Source organism: Nomascus leucogenys, chromosome 2, assembly GCF_006542625.1.
Source record: "Nomascus leucogenys isolate Asia chromosome 2, Asia_NLE_v1, whole genome shotgun sequence".
Taxonomy (NCBI): Eukaryota; Metazoa; Chordata; class Mammalia; order Primates; family Hylobatidae; genus Nomascus; species Nomascus leucogenys.
The window spans coordinates 104,129,331-104,150,892 of record NC_044382.1 but is presented as its reverse complement, the minus strand read 5'-3'; the positions used below and the strand labels follow the sequence as shown (position 1 = coordinate 104,150,892).

The 21,562-nt window shown below is 37.0% G+C and overlaps 1 protein-coding gene across 1 annotated transcript in view; it reads right to left on the bottom strand.

Annotated features, from left to right (window-relative positions):
• Positions 1-575: 575 nt before the first annotated feature.
• ARSK (arylsulfatase family member K) overlaps positions 576-21,562 on the bottom strand; it is a 52,461-nt gene continuing 31,474 nt past the window's right edge. The window contains exons 5-8 of the mRNA XM_003261624.3: positions 21,297-21,468; positions 15,874-16,098; positions 4,570-4,794; positions 576-2,403 (exon numbers count right to left, since the gene is read on the bottom strand). Coding sequence (XP_003261672.1) covers positions 2,114-2,403; positions 4,570-4,794; positions 15,874-16,098; positions 21,297-21,468 — 912 coding nt within the window. The 3' untranslated portion in view covers positions 576-2,113. The remainder of the gene's footprint in view (positions 2,404-4,569; positions 4,795-15,873; positions 16,099-21,296; positions 21,469-21,562) is intronic.

Below are 21,562 nucleotides of genomic sequence, written 5' to 3'. Positions count from 1 at the left end.
TGCAAATCAATGGGGGAAAAGATAACGTATTCAACCAAAGGTATTATATGATGACGTGACATTTTTACCAATGGGAGAAGAGACAGTTTACTCAATAAAAGATCAATGGGTAGGCATATTTAAAAAAACAACTAAAGTTAGATTTCTAATATGTTTAATACATTCCAGCTGGGTCAAAGATCCAAAGGTGAAAAATAAAATTCTAAAAGAAGACAATTGGAGGCCGGGCGCAGTGGCCCATGCCTGTAATCCCAGCTCTTTGGGAGGCTGAGGTGGGCAGATCACCAGGTCAGGAGATCAAGACCATCCTGGCTAACACGGTGAAACCCTGTCTCTACTAAAAATACAAAAACTTAGCCGGGTGTGGTGGCGGGTGCCTGTAATCCAGCTACTCGGGAGGCTGAGGCAGGAGAATCACTTGAAACCGGAATTGCACCATTGCACTACAGCCTGGGTGACACAGTGAGACTCCATCTCAAAAAAAAAAAAAAAAAAAAAGACAAGTGGAGAAGGCCATTCTAAATATAATACAAAATCCCAAAAGCCACAAAAGCAAAGATCTGTAAATTTTGTATTAATATTTTTAATTGGCAAATCGTAATTGTATATACTTATGGGGTACAAAGATTCACAAATTTGCTTACATGAAAATAAAAATTTCTACATATCAAAAAATACCAGAAAAAAGTCAAAAGACAAATGACAGTGACAAACTGGAAAGAAGATATTTGCAGGATCTCTTACAAAAAGCTAATATCTAAAGCACACCTGTAATACAAAACAAAGACCAACAACCAACAGAAAAATAGGCAAAGAATAGAAATAGGAAAGGCCATGGTAAAGTGGATTCCAGTGGCTGTTAAATACATGAAAATATGATCTACCTTACTCATAATAAGAAAAATAAAAAGAGAATATTTTTATCTGTTAGGTTGGCAAAGGATAAGAAGACATGCATTGATGGTGAGATTATCAATGTACCTTCTTTAGAGGTAATTTGTAGTATCTGGTGTAATTTTGCTAAATATAGTCTTGACTCAGTAATTTCACCTCTAGATATCTACTGTTAAGTGAAAAAAAAAAGGAAAAAGAAGCAACATGCAGAACAATGTGTGCAGTATGTTACCGTTTGTGTAGGGGGAAAGGAATATATATACATTTGTTTATGAATCTGTGGCCAATCTCTAAAAATGCGTAAGCAGGTGGTTTCGGTACTTGCTCCTTGGGGGGGGAACTGGATGGCAGGGAAGAGGGAAAGGACAGAGACTTCATGATCACTGTTAACCCTTTTGTACAATTTGAAGCTTTTACCCTGTATATATATTACCTATTAAAAGAGAACAGTAATAAAATCAGGTACATCCAGGGTTTACATCCCGTTAAATACTCCAAATACTCCCATCAAATACATCCAAACAGTCCCATCAAATACAAATAACTCATCAAGCACCATCAAATGCTCACATACAACTATTTTATGACACGTATTATTATTATTACAATATTTTATATTCTCTATTATTTAAAGGAACATAACTGTTACAGTATTTGCTTCAATCCTTTTGATACTTCCACTAAATTGTTAGAAATTGTACAAAGGTCTAAATAATAACCATTTTTGAAAATATGTGATTTTATAATCATTGGCATTTTATCTTAAAATACACTACATTCTTACAAAGTAATGAAAAATTGGAAATTATTATTATTATTTTATTTTTATTTATTTTTTCGAGATGGAGTCTCACTCTGTTGCCACGCTGGAATACAGTGGCAGGATCTCAGCTCACTGCAACCACTGCCTCCCAGGTTCAAGTGATCCTCCTGCCTCAGCCTCCCGAGTAGCTGAGACTACAGGCATGTGCCACCATGCCCAGCTAATTTTTGTATTTTTAGTAGAGATGGGGTTTCACCATGTTGGCCAGGATGGTCTTGATCTCTTGACCTTGTGATCTGCCTGCCTCGGCCTCCCAAAGTCCTGAGATTACAGGTGTGAGCCACTGAGTCCAGCCAAAACTTGGTAATTATTAACACTGTTTCATTTAAAATACATAATTATGATCTTGTAATATATTTATATGTATCTCTAGAACATTATTTTTAAACTTTTTGTTCAAACTGCTCTTGGATTCATACGGGTTTTAAGCCACTGATCGATTGCACTTTCATACTTCCTTGGTTCCTTCTGCCAGTCCTGATGCCACCTAAGATTTGCTATAACGTTTGAATAATTCTGTCCTATACTTTGTTTCCACTTGATAAACTGCTCTTTATTATACTGGTGGACAGAAGCAGAAACTTTAGGGTAGTTTATAATGGAACGAAGCTTCTGATCCAAAGAATAAGTAATTTCTGGAAATTTTACAGCAACATTTGTTAATTCATCTGGATCCGAGGAAAGATCTGAAAGAAAAAAATTAAGTATCTGTCAAAATAATGACCTGCTAAAAATTTTTTTAGAATGTCCTTATGACAGGTAATGTATTAGATTTTTTTTTTTTTTAGATTTTCAGTTCCTGTTAGTGTAATAAAATGAAGGACAGTATAAACGGTAAAATAACATACCAGGAGTTAAACACCCTATGTTACATGCCCAAATTCCCTCCTTCCTACCATTGTCCAGCTATCCCACTTTTTTTTTTCTTAAATGCCAGAAAAAGTCAAACTTTTATCATTAGTAAGCTGGTTTAGAACAAGTTCTTCCTGTTTTTGATGTCCTGCCTACTTTGACAGGCAGAAATGAATATAGTAATGCTTACACTGTACCGTTTCAACAGCCTCAAACTTTCTACAAATTCTTTATATAGACAAGTCATGTTCCTGCAACTTTACGTAGTCCTAGTTTTCTTTATATATTAGTACTTATGCTTGGAGTTTTGAAAGTTACATTCATCAGTGCTGTCCATTTGAACAAACAGCCATGGAAATACAAACTTCTCAATCACTGCCAGCAAGAAAATAATGATAAATATTTCAGATCCATAAACATACTTTTTAGATAGGGTGTGGGAAGACAGGGATATAGCTAGGATACCAATCTAATTGGAAAAACAGCAAGTCAGAGATCTTATGACAATTAACTTCAGATAGTAAATGAACACTGAATGTTGAGGGAAAAACCTCTATGGGCCTACTTAAGTACATTAGCCAAGAGGCCCCTGAAGAGATATGAGACTTTACTAGGTAACTTCAGATGGCATATCTTTAGGAAAGGGAAATCAATAAGCCCTAAAAAGTACAGAAAAGGCTGATTCTCCACTTCTGATATTTTGATAGTCACATTGGGTTTTTGGTAGAACATGGTATAAAAAACAAAATTTCAACAAATTTAAAGATCAAATTGACTTTTATTTAGTGATTCCTGAATTGGGCAGCAACCCCTCTAAAGATTTAGAAAAGGCATTCTGATGAGCTGAGCAGAGAAGGTGGGCTTTATAGGCAGAAAAAGGCTGATGAAAAAGTCCCAGAAACATGGAACAAAAAGCAGATTCGTCATTATAGTGTTACTTTCTTTATCCAGTAAAAACAGAGACTTCCTTATGCTGGTTAAGGTAAAATGAGCCCCTTCGGATTGGTTATTGTTATTCTCCTTTTTTTTTTTTTTCTAAAGTTCAGTTTGATTATGGGGCACCTACTGCCAGTGACCCCATTCTGGTTTGATTTGGTCTGTTGAGCCTGGTGTAGCAACTCAGTTCAAAACAATGGCCTCCCATAAATTTCATTTGACAATGGTCAATGAACAAGCAAGAGATGCCCATTACTCATCAGGATGAAAACGTAAAGACTTCCTTTTTCAGCCAAGAATCCTCCACTCTTAAAGTGAAGGGAGTTGGCCAGTTTGGCCCCCCAAGTATTATTTTGATAATAATTTTGCTATTTGTAAATGGGAAGGAGCCTTATGGAGAAAGAAATATTACTAATGGCTTTAGCACATATTTTATATACTAAATGGGGACAAAGGATAAGTAAAACCCTAAATCTAAAAATGCTGTTTAAAAATTAATTCATAGAGTAGTGAAGCTGGCAGACATTTTTTAGAAGCTGTAAGAAGCATCAATTTTGCAGTCACAGCTTCATTGAAATCTCAGTTCTGCTACTTCTTAGCTGTGAGACCTCACACAGGTATCCAAATTTCCCTGACTCACAGTCTCCTCTGTAAAATGAGGATAATGGTACTATGTTGTGGGGTTGTGGGGAACATTAAATAATATATGTAAAATGTCAGGCTTCATAAGATAGGTGTTAATCCTTCAGAACAATGAGGTACAATGAGGTGTTGACTTCAAATTGGGAAAGATAACCATGAGTACTGAAAGATACCCTGATCAGAGAAAACTGGTTTCAGTCATGAGACCCAGATCAAAAGCCTTAGGACACTTTCTCTGAAATTCAGCTGCTGATCTGCAAAGAGGCTGTTCCTCACCTGGGCAACCTTTTGTAGATCGTCCTAGCATGAGAAGCAGCAGATATTCATTTACTTAACAAGGATTATTGGATATCTTGAGCAATGCTACATAGGGCTGTTCATTACACATAATATTACACTTAAAAATATATTAACAAATTTACCAAAGAGTTGAGGCAATATTGAAGCGCCATCCGAATAGGCTATATATTTCCAGTGGTTAGTTCGAAGCATGTAGGTGGAGGCATTCACATTACATCCATGGAATTCACTCAGAATCCAGGGTGGATGCAGGTTTTCGACTTTATATTCATTCTTAAATGTTTCTGATGATAATGGCAACAAAGAGTATCCACTCAGGTTCTGAGGCAGAGGAATTCCAGCAATATCTATGTAACAAAAATAACCAAATATCTTAAAATAGCTCATTCTTTTAGTAGCTGCACATTCACAAATGGCATCATTCACATTTTTTTCATACCAATAAATGCCATGGAGAGTGGAGATTGTATATGGATTTTGTAAACAGGCTGCCAAGATTCACATGCTTACCCCACTGGCCATGTGGACTTCAGCAAGTCATTTACTTATCTCAACCTGAGTTTTCTCATCTGTAAGAAGGGGATGACCACAGTACTTGTATTTATTAGGTTCATTTTAGATTTAAATAAGGTACTTTATGTAAAATTCTAAGAACTCTGAGGACAATGCCTGGCAGATAGGAGCCTTCAAGAAATAGTTAATATCACTATTCCTTTTTTCTCTAAATGATTAAATAATCATAGTTGTTTCTCAAAGTTTCTTTCATGGGATGTTAACAAGACTTATACAAGGAAGGGGTTTAGTAGTCATACATGTTTGCAAAACAATGGTTAAACAAAATTAAATACATAAATTTGTTGTAGATGTAAATTTATTGCTAATGTATATGATAAACCTTCAGGAGTGGTATATAATATACCATGTGCCCCAAAGTTATTTGATAACAGAGCTTTTTAAACTCTCAGGTAGCATCTTGAGGGACTAGCATCTTGAAAAACATACTTTCAGGAATTGTGGATTATATTTATAAAGGGAAAAATAATTTTTAACATACCAAATATAGACATATAGAACAATAGCATGAGAAATGTTCAACTGAAAAATATCATATACTTTTAAAAATTGCTTTCAAGGTAATTAGACCTTAAACTTCCCTCTTCCTATAGAAAAATTACCATTAATTATGTCTGGGTAATCGGGGTTGTTCCAAAATGAGTCTGCAGTTGTCTTCCCCAGCCCTTTTCTGGTTTCAATGTTCATATTTTATGTATAAATATTTCCAATGAAAAATAGAATTATATCTGTAATGTTAGAAATGAAACAAAATTGAATAAGAAAATTAATTTAACTTGACTGTCTTTGACAAAAACAGGTTAATTAAAGGATAATAGGGAAGTAGACGAAGACCGCTATAAATCTTCTGAAGGTAGTTGTTTCATATATAACTTGATAAAAAAAAGTTTGTATCTTCCATTTTCCTTGGAAGAAGACTGTCACAAGTATTAATTTTCTGCCAACCAATCAAAATTAGTGGCTTTTTTGTTCAGAGATAAGGAAAGTAAGAAGAGAGGAGTATTTCAGAGATGACTGGTTAAAAACAAAAAGAGGAGAAAAGAGGTTAAAGAGGATGTGCCTGGGAGAGAAGTCTTGCCTGGGTGAAACTAACTGTGCTCCAAGACACAGAGACTACCTACTGTAAGCAACGGAAAGAAGGCAGTGAGGGAAGAGGCTGGGTAAGGGTGGTCTGTGTGTCAGCCATTGGGAGGCACAACCAGCAAGGCATGGGAAGAAAGAGAAGTCTTTAAGGAAGGTTGGGAGGCAGGAACCAACTGGCACATACTCATGACTATGGGAAGTTCTTGTATTCAGCACTTTAATAACCTTTAATACTTAGAAATGCCTTATTTTAGAACCATTCTTAATTTTCCTAAGGAAGCTTGGAAGACTAAGAAGCTTATGTTTCTCCTGTGTTTATGAGAAGTCAGTAGTCAACTGGGTAAGAGTCCATTCAAGGTTCATTTTCAAAATTCATTCAGCAAACCAGGTGCTGTTCTAGCTGTAGGGAAACAACATTGGACAAGGCAGAAAAGCTCTCCCAGAGTTAACATTCTAATGTGGGCAGACAGAAACAGCTGTGTCAGATGGTGGTAAGTGCAATGAAGAAGAAGAAAGCAGGGTAGGGGAGATAGAGAGTAATGGCAGGCATGTGGGTATGTGCTGTTTTCTATAGGGTGGTCAAGGAAGGCCCCTCTGAGAAGGTCACATTTAGACAGTGTCCTGAGGAGGGGCTAGAGGGAGCCCTACAGTTATCTGGGGAAAGGGCATTCCCCCAGGGGAATAGCAAGTGTACAGTCCCCAAGGCAGGGACCTACTTGGTTTATTCCCCAAACACCAAGCAGGACTGTTTGGCTGGAGCAGAGTAAGTAAGGGATGAAATTATAGGAGATGAGTTGGAGAAGAGAAGAGATCATGGTGGACTCTCAAAGCCTAATTAAAGACACTGAATTTTTACTCTAGGTAAATCAGTAGAGGGTTTTGAGCAGAGATGTGACAGTCTGACACTAACAACAGAATGGTGAATTGACTAAAAGTGGGTAAGGGCAGAAGGTCAGAGAGAGTTAGGAAGCTATTGCAGGAATCCAGGCAAGAGATAAGGGGAACTTAGGATTCCAGTCTATTATTGATAGAATAAAATACCTTTGTAAATTGATAAAACCCATATGAAATATCCATAATATTTAATAAATACTTCAAGTATTTATTGGTTTTTCTGTGCCTCAGAAAATTGGGCTTTCATTTTTCATATATTTATCAATAATTTCCTTAAAAGCACTTTAGCTTAGACTGCTTTTCAAAAAGCTGTTTGATTTTTATTTAAAATCATTTTTCGTATTTATTTCTCCTGGCAAACCTGTCATTCTAACTCCATTTTAAATAAGTTTCATCTCTCAAGGGAGTATAAGCACAGACTAGAAGTAACTGCAGGGTTCTTAAGAAAGAGTGACCTAAATGTAAAACAGTAAACAAATGGTAAAAATGCAGGCCTGGATATGTGTGATGATCTCCTGAAGAGAGATGATATTATATTTCTTCCTGACCATATCAGTACATAATGGATTTGAGTGCTTTGGCAATGATGCAAACTAAATACACATTTTTTAGAGCATATCTAAGAAGAATGAAGCATATTAATGAGAACCATACCTAACATTTAAATTGTTTACCATGTTCCAGGCATTGTTCTGAGCTATGAAATAGCCACTATTACCCCCATTTTTTTTTTTTTTTTTTTTGAGACAGAGTATCACTCTGTCACCCAGGCTGGAGTGTAGTGGCATAATCTTGGCTCACCGCAACCTCTGCCTCCCAGGTTCAAGTGATTCTCCTGCCTCAGCCTCCTGAGTAGCTGGGATTACAGGCGCACGTCACCATGCCTGGCTGATTTTTGTATTTTTAGTAGAAACGGGGTTTCACCATGTTGGCCAGGCTAGTCTTGAACTCTTGACCTCAAGTGATCTGCCCGCCTTGGCCTCCCAAAGTGCTGGGATTACAGGCATGAGCCACCACGCCTGGCCTATCCCCAGTTTCATTGATGAGAAAATTGAAGACCAGACATGTTGAGTAACCTGCCCAAGGTTACACAGTTGGTAACGAGTAAAGAGGGGTTTGAACTTAGGCAGTCTGACCTTACAATCTCTGTACTTTTAATACTACACCATAAGCCTTGCCTTACTGTAGTTGGCCAACTTCATAATATTCCTCAGCCAATAAAAACACAAGAATCTATGCAAAACACCTACCAACCCCCAGGCTTCCACTAAGGTCCTGTAACAAGAAGGGTTTTGAAATTTAAATCACTAGCAATGAAATATTCTTTTAACTACAACTGCATTTTTATATAATTACATTCTCAAAATTAAAAAAATCTAGACTTATCTTTCAAGTGGAGAAAGGCAGGTGTTTTGCAGAAAGACTATTACAGAAAACAATTCACATGAAAATAAGCTTAAAAATAAAAATCAAAACAATTTTAACTACAAAATGAGACACCTTTAGTTCTTACTGAGCTAAAGGATGCTGATACTAGGTATTAGAGAAGAAAATATTTTGGGAAGTAATTTTTAAATAATCTCAGAAATAATATCAACTTTAATATTAATATTACAAAGAATTCCTATTCATAAATGTCATTTTCCTGCTGGTATTAGGAAATGATAATGTAATAGTATCCTATCACACTAGTGATAGAATTAGTTTATTTGATCCAAAAGCACAAATAAACTAAGCATATTCTTCCTACTTTATCATAAAATATTTTATTTAAAAAAAACACTCTTTTAAAATACCTTGTAATGACTTGTAAATTCAAACTTTTAAATAAACCATTGTTGCATCTTAAATTTCAATAGCCTCTTGATAGTAAGATAGGTTTTTTAAAACAGGAATTCCAGTTGGTTTTTCCTATTCAATATCTTTCTATTGAAGGTAGAATAACCATCTTTTATACATTTCTAAGATCCACAGAATGGAAGTGAGGAGGAAATATTGCTTGAGCTTTTGGCTTGAGATATATATAAATATATATATATACATAGATACGAGAAGTGTTTTTTTCTGTTTAACAGACATTTCAGGATTTTAATTTCATTTTTAGTTTCCAGAAGACTCAAATATTTTAAAAGTCAAATACACTATAAGCAAAGTTTATCCTTGAAAAATCAATTTCAAAACAAATTTTTCTATTTATATCATTTTTCTTTATAAGCTTCTCCTCTGTGTGTGTAAATGGGATTCATACAAAATAATAAAGCTACAGCTAAACTAATAAAGAAAGGACTTTGAGAGCTCTAAGAATAGATACTGGCTTATATCTATTTTAAGCTCCTAATTGTTAGAACAAAATAAGAAGTCCTTTGTAGATGTTTTATCAAAATACGTATAAGTTTGTTTATTAAGCAGAGATGAAGTAGAACATACTGTCTCACAGGTCTAATTTTAGAGTTAATCACTAATAAAGTAGCTTTAAACTCTTCCAGCACTGAGGAATTTTATCTTAAAAGGTTGAATGATCCATCAGATTAAACGTAGACCATCAGAATGATCTTTGTTTTGTTGGCTCCTAAGGCTGTTAAATAAAGAACAGCCTCAGTTTCTGCTTGTTAATGCTGGTGTAATTGTTAATAGTACTCTAAAAACCTGCTAATTTGGACAGTAAATTAGATGGACACAATATCTAAAAAGGAAACAAAACAAAACAAAAACATCAATTTGTACAGTTTTAAAGCCTTCATTTTCTTTTTAATACATGGGGGCAATTTTCACACATTTCACTTTTTAAAATTAATTGACTTTTTTTTCAATGTTTTAGATTCAGTGGGTACGTGTGCAGGTTTGTTCCCTGGGTATATTACTTGATGTTGAGGTTTGGGCTAGGAATGATTGCATCACCCAGGTACTGGGCATAGTGCCCAACAGTTTTGCAACCTCTGGCCCTCTGGCCCCCTCCCTCCCTCCCTCCCTCTCCCTTCTAGTAGTCCCCAGTGTTTCTTGTTGGCATTTTTATGTCCATGAGTAACCAATGTTTAGTTCTCACTTATAAGTGAGAACATCCGGTATTTGGTTTTCTGTTATTGTGTTAATCTGCTTAGGATAATGGCCTCCAGCTCCATTCATGTTGCTGCGAAGGCCACTATTCCATTTTTGATGGCTTTGTAGTATTCCATGGTGTATATGTGCCACATTTTCTTTATTCAGTCCACCACTAATGGGCACCTAGGTAGATTCCATGCCTTTACTATTGTGAATAGTGCTGCAAGTGCATGTCTTTTTGGTAGAATGATTTATGTATTTTTTGGTATGTACCCAGTAATGGGATTGCTGGGTCTAATGGTAGCTCTGTTTTAAGTTCTTTGAGAAATCTCCAAACTGCTTCCCACAGTGGCTGAACTAATTTACACTCCTACCCACAATGTATAAGTGTTCCCTTTTCTCTGCACCTTCACCAACATCTGTTGCTTTTTGACTTTTTAATAATTGCCATTTTGACTGTTTTGAGATGATATCTCATTGTGGTTTTGATTTGCATTAGAATTGACTATTTTTAATCCAATCCATTACTACTAGATATTCATATTGTTTCTAATTCTTAATATGGTAATAAATATCCAGGGAGATAAATAATCGTGTATATCTACACATTATTTCCTAAAATTAGGATTTCCAGCTCAAAACGTATGCACGTCTCTAAGAAATTTGAAATGTAATGCCACATTTGCCTACAAAACATTTGTATCAGTTTATATTCCCAGTAGCAGTATATGAGAAGGACTATTTCTTTTTTTCTTTTTTTTCTTCGAGATGGAGTCTCGCTCTGTCACCCAGGCTAGAGTACAGTGGCGCGACCTTGGCTCATTGCAAGCTCTGCCTCCCGGGTTCACGCCATTCTCCTGCCTCAGCCTCCCAAGTAGTTGGGACTATAGGCGCCCGCCACCACACCAGCTAATTTTTTGCATTTTTAGTAGGGACGGGGTTTCACCATGTTAGCCAGGATGGTCTCGATCTCCTGACCTTGTGATCCGCCCGCCTCCACCTCCCAAAGTGCTGGGATTACAGGCGTGAGCCACCGTGCCCGGCTAGAAGGACTATTTCTAATATAAGATTTTCTAATTCTTCTTAACCTTTGTAAACTTTATATGTGAAAGAAAAATATTTTTCTGTTTTAATATTTTTATGACCACTGACTTTGATTCTTTAAAAATATATTGGCCATTTGTGTATATTTTCTGTTGTGAATTGCTTATTTCTTTTGATCCATCTGTTAACGTATTCCTCTTTTTCTTACAGATTTATAAGAGCTCTATGAATATTAAACCTTTATCATTTATAAAAAAGATTAATTTAAGTAAATAATTGTGTTACAATGTTGTCTCCTGGCTCCAGCATAAGGCTCTTGTTGCATCGTTGTCTTTCTACCATTACCACTGGTTAACATCTGGTTAACAGAATGTTTCAGTGTTTTATATAAAGATCCATCCACAGGTATTCTCCTCCACTCACTCTTCCCCAACTAAAAAAATCATTTAAATGTAGCTTTCCCTCTTCTGATAATAAAAATAATATTTAATGTGAAACACGTTATAAACTGTGCTAAGCCACGAAGATATTAATTTTTCAGTTTAGAATTGGAGAGATTTATTTTTGACTTTATTTTGTTTACTCTTATTGAGGAGGTCTAATCAACATATGATCTAAATGCTGTTAATAAAACATATTCTGCAGGGAAATGTGACTTAGGAGTCTATCACCAAGAATCTTATGAAAAATAAAAATCTATATAAAACTATAGTTTTAGAAAATTATAATAATTGACAAATTGCAGGAAAAAAACCTACAGTTGCAGGGAATTTACATCATTTACAGAAGAGTTGGGACAGAATTTAAAGGAGTTTTTGAGACAGTAATTTCTTAGCTAGAGAAATTCTTATTAGCAAGTAACAAAAATTAGGCAGTGATAGGTAGATGCATGAGAATTTCCCCATTCTAACAAATTTTATTTAGTATTTTCTTATATGACCTGTTAAATACATTATGAAATCTGCTAGTTTGCAGCTGACCTTTAACTTTTTTTTTTTATTATTATACTTTAGGTTTTAGGGTACATGTGCACAATGTGCAGGTTTGTTACATATGTATCCATGTGCCATGTTGTTTTGCTGCACCCATTAACTCGTCATTTAGCATTAGGTATATCTCCTAATGCTGTCCCTCCCCCCTCCCCCCACCCCACAACAGTCCCCGGAGTGTGATGTTCCCCTTCCTGTGTCCGTGAGTTCTCATTGTTCAATTCCCAGCTATGAGTGAGAACATGCGGTGTTTGGTTTTTTGTCCTTGCGATAGTTTACTGAGAATGATGTTTTCCAGTTTCATCCATGTCCCTACAAAGGACATGAACTCATCATTTTTTATGGCTGCATAGTATTCCATGGTGTATATGTGCCACATTTTCTTAATCCAGTCTATCGTTGTTGGACATTTGGGTTGGTTCCAACTCTTTGCTATTGTGAATAGTGCCGCAGTAAACATACGTGTGCATGTGTCTTTATAGCAGCATGATTTATAGTCCTTTGGGTATATACCCAGTAATGGGATGGCTGGGTCAAATGGTATTTCTAGTTCTAGATCCCTGAGGAATCGCCACACTGACTTCCACAATGGTTGAACTAGTTTACAGTCCCACCAACAGTGTAAAAGTGTTCCTAGTTCTCCACATCCTCTCCAGCACCTGTTGTTTCCTGACTTTTTAATGATGGCCATTCTAACTGGTGTGAGATGGTATCTCACTGTGGTTTTGATTTGCATTTCTCTGATGGCCAGTGATGATGAGCATTTTTTCGTGTGTTTTTTGGCTGCATAAATGTCTTCTTTTGAGAAGTGTCTGTTCATGTCCTTTGCCCACTTTTTGATGGGGTTGTTCATTTTTTTCTTGTAAATTTGTTTGAGTTCATTGTAGATTCTGGATATTAGCCCTTTGTCAGATGAGTAGGTTGCAAAAATTTTCTCCCATTCTGTAGGTTGCCTGTTCACTCTGATGGTAGTTTCTTTTGCTGTGCAGAAGCTCTTTAGTTTAATTAGTCCCATTTCTCAATTCTGGCTTTTGTTGCCATTGCTTTTGGTGTTTTAGACATGAAATCCCTGCCCACGCCCATGTCCTGAATGGTATTGCCTAGGTTTTCTTGTAGGATTTTAATGGTTTTAGGTCTAACATTTAAGTCCTTAATCCATCTTGAATTAATTTTTGTAGAAGGTGTAAGGAAGGGATCCAGTTTCAGCTTTCTACATATGGCTAGCCAGTTTTCCCAGCACCATTTATTAAATAGGGAATCCTTTCCCCATTGCTTGTTTTTGTCAGGTTTGTCAAAGATCAGATAGTTGTAGATATGTGGCATTATTTCTGAGGGCTCTGTTCTGTTCCATTGATCTATGTCTCTGTTTTGGTACCAGTACCATGCTGTTTTGGTTACTGTAGCCTTGTAGTATAATTTGAAGTCAGGTAGTGTGATGCCTCCAGCTTTATCCTTTTGGCTTAGGATTGACTTGGCGATGCGGGCTCTTTTTTGGTTCCATATGAACTTTAAAGTAGTTTTTTCCAATTCTGTGAAGAAAGTCATTGGTAGCTTGATGGGGATGGCATTGAATCTATAAATTACCTTGGGCAGTATGGCCATTTTCACGATATTGATTCTTCCAACCTATGAGCATGGAATGTTCTTCCATTTGTTTGTATCCTCTTTTATTTCATTGAGCAGTGGTTTGTAGTTCTCCTTGAAGAGGTCCTTCACATCCCTTGTAAGTTGGATTCCTAGGTATTTTATTCTCTTTGAAGCAATTGTGAATGGGAGTTCACTCATGATTTGGCTCTCTGTTTGTCTGTGATTGGTGTACAAGAATGCTTGTGATTTTTGTACATTGATAGACCTTTAACTTTTATGATGTATAAAATGGCAAGAAGTAATAATGGTATCTTCTCAAGATCGTAGAGTACAAAATTTGCATTGTGGGCAAATATAAAATAATGTTTAAAGAAAAATGACTTAAACCATGCATTTTAATTAACTAACATATATGATGACAGAATGTCTAACAATTGAATGGGGCTCACTGCAGACAACTCCCTAAAGATATTTAACTATTTAGCTGCTAGAGTCAAATAGATAAAATGGCAACTATCACTATGAAATATATTGAGGGAAAAATGGAGAAAGAATCACCCCAGCTTTCCATAATCTTTTACAATACCTTTTTGCAGTTCTGGTCACTATACCTCAAGAAAACAGAATGAGGCTAAAAAGTCAAGCAAAGATGACCCAAGGAAGATTTTCTTTGGGAATGGGGAGGGTAGGGAGAGTTCTACATGAAGAAAAATTAAGGAAGGAAATTGTAAAGAATATAGGCATATATTCATAAAACTGTAAATTCATATATATTCATAAAACTCTAAATATGCTAATAACAGAGACCCAAATATACATAATTCTATATAAACTTCTTTAAAAAACACATAAATGAGGAAAAGTAATAGTGATCGGCTAGAAACTAATGGAATGAGAAAGTGGCCAAGATATGGCTGAGTGTGATCATTAATTTGGGATAAAGGGAAACCAGCAAATGATGACTAAGAAACAGAAGAGATTAAAAATTCAAGGAACTGGCCGGGGGCGGTGGCTCATGCCTGTAATCCCAGCACTTTGGGAGGCTGAGGTGGGCAGATCACAAGGTCAGGAGTCTGAGACCAGCCTGGCCAACATGGTGAAACCCCGTCTCTAATAAAAATACAAAAATTAGCTGGGCATGGTGGCAGGTGCCTGTAATCCCGGCTACTCAGGAGGCTGAGGCAGGAGAATCGCTTGAAATTGTTAGGCAGAGGGTGCACTGAGCCGAAATCTCGCCACTGCACTCCAGCCTGGGCAAAAGAACGAAACTCCGTCACAAAAAAAAAAAAAAAAAAAAGTTCAAGGAACTGGAAAGAAGTATGTTCAATTATATGAGAAGGCATATGAAATAAAAAAGGAAAGGACGCTGGTTTAAATTAAGTCTAAATAAATTTAGTTAAATTAAGGGAAGAACTTTGTGGCAGAAGGAACAAGATAAAAAGAACTCTGATTTCTCTGATTTTAAGATGCATCTTTCTTTCACATTTTAACATTTCTGAAATTAGAGAACATATCTTGTGCTATTTTTTTCTTTCACCAAAATTTATGAATTGATGGTACTTTTTGCAATTGATGGTGCCTTAGAACAGAGAAACTAGTGTTTAAATGCTAATGAATTTAAAGTACTCTGCTAAATTAGATAGAAACTAGAAGTTAGTTCTATGATTTCCTTTGAATTTGATTATGTCGTTATTCTAGTATCTTCAACAAAAACTGCTAACCACCCTTATCCGTATGTTGCTTTTCTAGACATATGGCTATGCTTGTAGACATTAAGACGCTAGTAAAGCAAATAGTACAGAACTATCTAAAGGGTCTGAGGAGGAATATGTTCATACTAGTTTCAAAGCAGATAGAATAATTCAGAAAGAAAATGCTTACATTTTAGGGAGGTGGTGGTAGACAATCAAATGATGTACAAATCATATCTATGAGGTTATGAACCTGAATGTCTTACATGGCTTACTTTACAGTCGTATCCTGAATACAAATCTTTTGAGGGAAAATGACTATAGTAAGTGAAGGTCACAGGGACATGAAAAACAATCTCTTCATTCTTCAGAGTACAGATTTGACTCACGGTTAAATGAGATGCTCAGGGTTATAAACAAGTCAGCAGGGCCTCTGACGACTAACTGAAAGACTGATTAACTGACCTCTTCAGGTGCATTCTCCAGCATTATTACAAATAAATATTTACAGAACTGCATTACTTACCAAGCATGGTAGGGTAAATATCCACAAGAGAAACCACATTTGATACTTGTAGGCCGGCTTTAATTCCCGGTCCCATCATCAAAAGCGGAACATGCGCACTAGCCTCGTACATGCTCATTTTATAAAACTGTCGATGTTCCATGGCCAGCTCTCCATGGTCTGAGGAGTATATGACAATAGTTTTCTGAAGAAGATCTAATTGATGAAGGGCCAAAATAATTTCACCTACAATAGAAATCACGATAAACTCATTAAAACTTTCAGTTCATGTTTTATTCTATCACATTAAGTTTATAACCACTCTACCCTATACGAGTTTGTCACTATGCTTCTTAACATCTGAATATTACCTACCGTTCTCAAGTTAAGTCTAAAGTTGACAGTGGTCTGTCTACTGCTTGCTCTTCAGCTGACTAGAGGAAGAAGAAAATATAATACCCATGGGAACTCTTGCTCAAAGCTGCTTATCTGGGGATCACGCCGGCTTGTTTTCTAGGTTTCTACCAGAGAATAGGGGAAAAAATCTTCCCCTTAGTGCCTTGAATGAGAAAAGAAAGATCAGTCGGATGTGAGCACTTTACATGTCTCAGATGATAGAAAGATTGGTATCACCTCTGACCCACAGCTTCTGTGCAACAGGAAGTGGTAAGAGCAGTCAGAACTCCTCTTCTCTGCTACTTTTTCTCCCAAATCTCTAAGCAATCACCAGATCATGCTCATTAAGTTGGCTGAGGATTATGGAAATCCCAGCTTTGAAGAAGGGCTGGAAGCAGGACAGGTAGTGTACAAGTTTGATTTAGCATCTTCTTGGATAGGGAATAATGGGACAGTAAAATTCCTCTGACCAGTTCCTGTCTCAGTGTTCTCGAACTTCCTCCTACTGTAATTAAGAGAATCACAAGAAAGCACAGGCCAGAGAGAGGGGTCATCCCTATTTTGGCAGTTCCTGAAACTGGGTAGAAGAGTCTATATTAATTTAAAAACCTACAGATTCTGAGATGTAATCAGGATTGACACTCACTGCTCTATGGAGTTATTCGCAGAGTTGAGACTCTCTTGATTTTTCAACTAGACAACTGGAATTACTTACTAATCGGTCTTGCCCCTACTCCTCTTTCCTCTGCTTGTACTATCCTGGTGTCTTATCTTTCTAAATTACCTAATCACTCCATCGTGTCACATCCCTGCTTGAAACTTTTTCATAGCTGCCCACTGTCAAATTCTTTAGCATAACAAGCAAGACCCCTGTCCACTCTCCACACTCAGCACCCTCGGCTACCTGCTAGACCTTTACCTCTCAACAATCCTAACCTGCTCAGAACCTCCTAAACACGCACCATATTAGTTTACGCTTTCTTGCCTCTGCATATACTCTGCCATCTATGGTGAATGCCCTTTCTCCCACAGTCTACTTGACAAATTCCTCTTCTTCCTTTATGACCCAGCTCAAACATGCATTATCTCTCTGGCAAAGCATCATTCCCTGCTCTTCTAGGTAGAGTAAATCACTTTGTTCTTCAGGATGCCTACAACTTGCATATTACTGTAGTTACAACAACATATTGTAATTCTTAGCATTTATGCTCATTCAGTAAATGTTTACCAAGTGCTTACTATATGCCAAGCACTACGGATACGATGCTAAGCACCTAGGATGCAATGTTGAATAAGAATGATTAAAGACTTAAATGTAAAACTCAAAACTATAAAAAACCCTAGAAGAAAATCTAGGCGATACCATTCAGGACATAGGCACAGGCAAATATTTCATGACAAATTCGCTGAAAGCAATTGCAAAAAAACCCAAAAATTGACAAATGGGGTCTAATTAAACGAAAGAGCTTCTGCATAGCAAAAGAAACTATCATCAGAATGAACAAGCAACCTACAAAATGGGAGAACATTTTTGCAATCTATCCATCTGACAAAGGTTTAATATCCAGAATCTACAAGGAACTTAAACAAATGTACAAGGAAAAACAACCAACTCCATTCAAAAGTTGGCAAAGGACATAAATGGACACTTCTCAAAAGACATTTATGCGGCCAACGAACATATTAAAAAAAAGCTCAACATCACTGATCATTAGAGAAATGCAAACCAAAACCACAATGAGATACCATCTCATGCCAGTTAGAATGGCAACTATTACAAAGTCCAGAAACAACAGATGTTGGAGAGGTTGTGGAGAAATAGGAACGCTTTTACACTGTTGATGGGAATATAAATTAGTTCAGCCATTTTGGAAGACAGTGTGGCAATTCCTCAAAAATTTAGAACCAGAAACACCATTTGACCCAGCAATCCAATTACTGGGTATATACCCAAAGGAATATACATCATTCTATTACAAAGATACATGCACATGTGTGTTCACTGCAGCACCATTCACAATAGCAAAGACATGGAATCAACACAAATGCCCATCAATGATAGACTGGATAAAGAAAATGTGGTACATATACAGCATGCAATACTACGCAGCCATAAAAAGGAATGAGATCATGTCCTTTGCAGGGACATGGATGGAGCTAGAAGCCATTATCTTTAGCAAACTAACGCAGGAACAGAAAACCAAACACTGCATATTCTCACTTATAAGTGGGAGCTGAACAATGAGAACACATGAACACAGGGAGGGAACAACACACACTGGGGCCTGTCAGGGAAGGGAGAGCATTAGGAAAAATAGCTAATGCATGCTGGGCTTAATACCTAGGTGATCGGTCGAGAGGTACAGCAAACCACCATGGCACACGTTTACCTATGTAACAAACCTGCACACCCTGCACGTGTACCCTGGAACTTAAAATAAAAATAAAAGAATATCCCTGCCCTTATGAAGCTTGTGTTCTTCAAGGGAGACAGACGGTAAACAGACAAAAGAATTAGTACTACTATGTAAACAACATGAAAAGGTATAAAGTAAGCAGAATGATGGAGCTGGTACACTGAGTTAGAGTGGTTGGGGAAGACATTCCTGAGGTAACAACTGAGCTGAGAGCTAAAGACAGAATAAGCCAGCCATGTAGAAAGCAAAGGGAAGGGTGTTCCAGGCAGGTGAAACAGAAAATATAAGTCCCTGAAGTGGCAAAAGACCCTAGAATGTCTTTAATTTTTTTTAATTTGTTTTTGAGACGGATTCTCGCTCTGTCACCAGGCTTGAGTGCAGTGGCGCAATCTTGGCTCACTGCAACCTCCGACTCCCAGGTTCAAGTGATTCTCCTGCCTCAGCCTCCCAAGTAGCTGGGACTACAGGTGTGCACTGCCACACCCAGCTAATTTTTGTACTTTTAGTAGAGACAGGGTTTCACCATGTTGGCCAGGATGGTCTTGATCCCTTGACCTTGTGATCCGATTGCCTTGGCCTCCCAAAGTGCTGGGATTATAGGCGTGAGCCACAAATGTCTTTAATTAATGAGTAATTTCTTAATAGTATTCAACATACTATACTCCCCTAGTGCCCAACATAGTGCCTGACAGCTAGTAGGTACTTAATGTTTGTTAACAAACACAATGAACAGTAGTAAATACTATTTGGTGACAAGACTGGTGTAGATTTAAAAATTTACAGGCCAGTCGCGGTGGCTCACGCCTGTAATCCCGATACTTTGGGAGGCTGAGGTGGGCGGATCATGAGGTCAGGAGATTGAGACCAGCCTGACTAACATGGTGAAACCCGTCTCTACTAAAAATACAAAAATTAGCTGGGCATGGCGGTGCGTGCCTATAATCCCAGCTGCTTGGGAGGATGAGGCAGGAGAATCGCTTGAACCTGGGAGGCAGAGGTTGCAGTGAGCAGAGACCCCGCCACTGCATTCCAGCCTGGAGACAGAGCCAGACTCTATCTCAAAAAAATAAATAAATAAATAAAGATACAATATATTCCATAAACTTTGTAACTTGATGTAAGCGAGCTGCTACATATTTTTCTTCTCCGAAAAGACTTCAAGAGTAGTATTCCCACACTCCCTACAGCAACATTCTTTCATTTTAATAGATACGGATGAATGAATGGCTATAAACTTTCAAATGCAATTTCTAGTGTGCAAATGGGAGGACATTCTCTAACATCAGAGAATATCAATGAAATACAATTTGACAGATGTGCTCATGATTAAAGAAAATTACTTAAGATCTTATTTGCACTGAGTACTTGGAAAGTCCTTATGAGTCCTTAAATAAATAAATAAATAAATATATATATATATATATATATATTTTTTTTTTTTTTTGAGATGTAGTCTTGCTCTCTCACCCAGGATGGAGTGCAGTGGCACGATCTCCACTCACTGCAACCTCTGCCTCCTGGGTTCAAGCAATTCTCCTGCCTCAGTCTCTCAAGTAGCTGGGATCACACGTGTGCACCACCACACCCGGCTGATTTTTGTATTTTAGTAGAGACAGGGTTTCGCCATGTTGGCCAGGCTGGTCTCGAACTCCTGACCTCAGGTGATCCGCCTGCCTTGGCCTCCCAAAGTGCTGGGATTATAGGCATGAGCCACTGCACCTGGCCAATACATTTTCATACTTGCTATATTATAAATAATTTGTCCGTATGGCCCTTTTGCTTCTTGCTGTATACTTTTCTATTTTTACCCAATGAATTTATTTTTTAACAAAAAACATTCACTTGTCACTTCCAAAGTTTACTCCGTACAGAAAAGGTGCTACCTACATTTCACTAGTACAATTATGCTTCATTCCTAAGTGCAGCAAAATAAATGACATTACTTTATGAAAATAACTTTTGTTATAAAACATTTTTAAACCAGGGTTTTTCCACACATGAACTGGAAACTTCCATAGCTCTATAAGTGAACAGGCCAAACATTCTTGACAGTCATGTGATGAAGGCAAGTTTAGTTTTGAGCTGGTCTTGAGCTTGAATGAGGGAAGAAAATTCAGTATGATTCTGGACCAGGAATATACACGGAGAAACTTTAGTTAAGCCATGCTCTCCCCATGCCTGGGGAGAATGAATTTGTTTCATGGTTATTATAAGTTTGGGGGAGTCACAAGATTCTACAAGTAAATTTTCTCATCTCTAGAAACCTAAGCTGCCTTACAATTACCCATCACATGTGTACCTGTGTTTGGCTGAATATCGATTCCTGTTTAAGGACAGTAAAATGTTTCAAGTAGATGATAGCCTTCTGTGACCCTTTCTTTATGTATGAATAAATCTGAGCATTTATGAATCTGAGAATTTCTGAATTATTAAGATATAAAGAGCTTTTCATTCTATCAATAACACAAGTTACCAAGTTTTGATAAGGGTCAAGATTCCTATAGTTATAAGCAACTGTTGTAAGAAATATCTGAGGCCGTTCATGCAAGTCACCAAGCAGCATGATCACAGACTGTTGGAAAAATATTATACTTTTTCTTCATGTAATTGCTTATTAATCATACCACCTACCAAGCATAGCATCTGTCTCAGCACACATAGCATAATAAAATGCTCTAATATTCTTAATTTCTTTTTTTGTAAATCTTCCAGTGCAGTTTTTTGTATAAGAAGAGTAATAATCTACAGGGTGCATTTCTGACAAAGGTGACCACTTTGGGATTTTGATGGCATCATGAGACACCTAAAAAAGGGAGAAAAAACTTAGTTATGCTAGCAAAATAGCGCTATTTCTTTCCTCCAATAAGTATGTATGGTGAAATCAACAATGTTTAATT